Source organism: Dreissena polymorpha, chromosome 3 (genome assembly GCF_020536995.1).
Source record: "Dreissena polymorpha isolate Duluth1 chromosome 3, UMN_Dpol_1.0, whole genome shotgun sequence".
Classification (NCBI taxonomy): domain Eukaryota; kingdom Metazoa; phylum Mollusca; class Bivalvia; order Myida; family Dreissenidae; genus Dreissena; species Dreissena polymorpha.
Window position 1 is genome coordinate 92712444 of NC_068357.1, and position 4096 is coordinate 92716539.

Here is a 4096-nt window from a genome sequence, read left to right on the forward strand (position 1 = left end):
AATTAATTTATCCTTAACACCTATTACGTACACTTTAATTAATTCGGGTAGGGGTGATGAAGCATTGCAGCTAGCAATATGCTTCATACAAAGAATGTGACTCTAAAGGGAAACACTATAATACTGTGTAATGTATTAAGTGAGGACTTAATTAATTCTTAAATAACTACCGCAATGTTTTTAAATTTAATAAACGGACATTTAAAATCATCATTTATAATTATTTAAATAAGGTGATTGCAATAACGTGGATTATTTCATTAAATATAGCTTTTGATTGCCGTACGTGCTTAAGACTATGATAAGATGCCAAGAGCGTTTCTAGTTCGAAAGCAGAAAGAGTATGGGTTCTTACATGTCAATCACATGCGCCGAGCACAGCATGAACGTGTTGAAGGAACATTCATTGAGCATGCCATACCGGAAGCACTGTTAGAAATGGAAAAGCTTCGAACGGACGAAGTCAAACATTTTGATGAAACTGTTGTCCAGTCGCGCAACTCGAGTAAGTATTTTATTAATTTATATTTTTGTAATACATTACCCTAAAAAACGAAAATAATATCAAATATTCAATAAATTCATTAGTTAATATTTATCACAATTCTACTTGTGTTCTTGTTTCGAATTTTAATATGTATATTGTATTTTGATAATCGCAGATGACTCCGAACTTCGATCGATTACCGAGTCTTCATCACTTGAATATTCAGCATTTAAAGCTGTGACGGAAAAATCACCAAGAGGCCATAGCGCTTTTCAGAATGGACAACTAATGATGCTCAGTTCCCATTGCAATTATTTTGATCGCATAGGACATCACACTGTAGATGGGCATTTAACTGCGAACTCATGCACTTTTTATCAAGACCGGTTACTTGCTCAAGGGAAAATGAATACAAGTGTCTGTCCTGCCAGCTACAATAACTGTTATCACTGCAAAGCCTTTTACAGCTCCTTTGATCTTCGCCAACGAGAATGGAGTTATATAAAGTTCTCGAATTGCATATCAAAGAATCCGTATATGTTCAAATATGCGACTCATGCCCCCGCGACAAATGATCTTCCACATGGGTCGCCTTTTGGACCGCACGTAGGGTCCAACAAAGACCGAGACTTCCAATCGATCAATCGAGGATTTATCACAGTAAGCGGAAATGAAAACACTTTTCACAAACAACCGATGTCACAACGCGTAAGTTAATGAATTAATCACATGGACTATCATACGATGTATAACATTTGATAATAGTTATTAAAGTATTTGATATCTAAGACGACATAATTATTGTGCATGATTAAACTATGAAGACTTTTAAGTTTGTTTCCGATTCGCGTTGCTAGACTTTCAAGAAACTGTATTAACTTAATAATACACTTTAATGTTGTGCTGATTAGCATCAATATTTTTTGTTACAATTGTATGGTACGGCTTAAATATAAGTCTTTAAATAATAAAATCTGTAGTATGCATGATGCGGATATATCCTTCCTAAATCCGTTTGTAACTTTTCTAGTTTGCATGCTGTCAACTCGTGTCTTTTAGCTTAAAATGCCATATTTTTATAGAGAAATTGCTGAAATCTTTACTGATGTCATACACATTTTTAAACAATTATATTAATGACTTCTTAAATCACCGGTGACGAAGTTGAATTATGTTTTTCTTATATCGATGATTGTTTTCACTCACATGCACTAACAGTTTGGTGGTTGTGAATTTGTATTATGTTTTCTAATCTTTCTTTCATATGCAGCAACTAAGCGATACAATAGAGCTAATTAATGGTGGTTATGGTTTCAAAAACCCGTTATTAGCCCCCAATTTGGAAAAAGGTAAAGTTGTATATGTTTTACAATTGCAAACATTGGATTTATTTTTCTTTTTAATTTTCTTTTCGAAATTCTCTGGGTTTTTTTCTCTTTTTTTCGTTTGAAACAACCTTAACAAATATATAAACATTTACTATTTTCACAGCGGAGTTACCATATTTTTGGAATACAACTGTGCACACTAGAAAGCTGTGTCTTGTACAAAATGACGATTTTATTGTAACTAAGTGTCAAATGATGGTTGATCATTTGATAGTTATCTCTGACGACGATATAGTAGAACATATTGTTGCAAAAATTATCCGGTCACTTATCACTGAAAACCTTCAACATAAAATAACGTAAAACAGACTTTTGAGGAGCGTCAAAGATTAAACGCTAGTGTATCCTACTACTATTGATCGCGTTTGATGAAGAGTTAAATGAAAATAAGATTTATTGTTGATACTGTATTTTTTACAAATTAAACGAGATAAAAAATGTTTGAGTATTTATTACAATTCAATGAACTTTTATAGTTGTTGCTAAGAAAAATTGCATCGATTATTTCAAACAACATTTAAACACGTATCAAGAAAATAACGATAATGAAATCGAATACTTTTACAAATAAGGAGTTAAACAATTCAATAATATTGTAACATCAATTACTTTTTAAAATAATTCGACTAAAGGCGCTATATGTGTCGTTCTTGATTGCAATGTTATGTAAATTTCTATTGCAGATAATGCTGTTAGAGAGTTCGTCCATTGCTGCAAGATGTGTGGACAGAGATTTGAGGGTCATCGACAACTACAGCGGCATCTGAAGTCTCATTCAGCAGTGAAGAGATACCTTTGCATCTTCTGTGGCAAGGGTTTCAATGATACGTTTGACTTGAAACGACATACTCGAACACACACTGGCAAGTACATTGTTGCAATCAATGTAAACCTCGTAGATATAGAAATATAGAGATAAAGAATCAACACAGAGCAGAACACAGCTAGGGAAAAAAGCATTAAAAAAGCATTATATGGCCGTTTTAAATCTCTATTGTTTGATGCACTTGAAGTACACCTGCGATCTTTTGTAAACAAATAACTTTCATAAAATGAATAATATGTCTTATAAAACAATTATTTCCAATTAGAATGACAGGATTAAAAGTTAATGACTTTCCATTAGAACAATATTTGTGCAAAAGTAAACATAATAATAAAGATCTTTTATCGTTTTAGGCGTTCGCCCTTACACTTGTGAAATGTGTCAAAAGGCCTTCACCCAGCGTTGTTCTCTAGAATCTCACTGTCGCAAGATTCACGACGTAGAGTATCACTACGGCTACAAGGAACGCCGTCAAAAAATCCACGTGTGCGAGTTATGTGGTCACGTGACGCAAGACGTAAATGCTCACTTCCGGCATATTAATGACTCCCATTGAAACAGTGTTTTAACTTCCTTCAAGTACAATTATTCAAAAAAAATAATTTTTAAATCGAGTTACAAAATTTCTTGTATCCATACACGTGTTAGGTACGAACCGGATTAATAGTCGAACATGTATGACTCGTCAGTGTTATGTTAATCCACATATTGAAAATATCCTTAGTTAATGTGTAAATGTAATTTCCACCAAAAAAAATTCTGTATAGAAGTCATAAATATTTTAATGAAATAATCACATTGCAATCTAGTTTGTATTGTAGTTGTGATTATTTTTATTTCTCTGCCAGTGAACGATAGTAAATGATCTATATCTTTACTGAAGCTGAGCAATACTACATAAATAAATTAATAAAATATTGCATAATTTGAATACTTGGGGAAGATACGCATTGAAACAGACATACCCGATAACTGGATAGTTCACCTCATTGTTGTGTATGCATTACAATTTCGCTTGGTTATAATACAAGCTAAAGAGGAATTCAGTTAGATTATAGTACACGTGGCTTTCTTAGGGTATTCGTAGCATGTATTTTCGTCTCATTGTGTGCGACTTTGCTTGAGAAACGATTTAAGCAATTGTTTAAGGAAAGCATTCTGTACGAAACAACGAGAAAATAATTTAACAATAATTACTAAAATAATAAACAAACAAATGTTTTTCGTACCATAGCGCTGAATATAACTAAATTCGACTTAAAAATAATAAAAGTTCTTTCGAAAACAAAATATTTGCCAATTGTACTTGCAGTTTTTAAAGTCTTAAAACAAGCTACCCGACATCTACTTGAATTATTGATTTAATGTTTGTACTTATGGTATTTCTCAAAATAA

The 4096-nt window shown here is 32.6% G+C and overlaps 1 protein-coding gene across 1 annotated transcript; it reads left to right on the forward strand.

Annotated features, from left to right (window-relative positions):
• Window positions 1-277: 277 nt before the first annotated feature.
• Window positions 278-3257, forward strand: LOC127872404 (zinc finger protein Gfi-1b-like). The gene is made up of 5 exons (XM_052415734.1): window positions 278-505; window positions 663-1147; window positions 1758-1836; window positions 2559-2738; window positions 3055-3257. Exons 1-5 carry the CDS (start codon window positions 307-309, stop codon window positions 3255-3257), a joined length of 1146 nt encoding a protein of 381 aa, XP_052271694.1. The 5' UTR covers window positions 278-306.
• The last annotated feature ends 839 nt before the right edge of the window (window positions 3258-4096 follow it).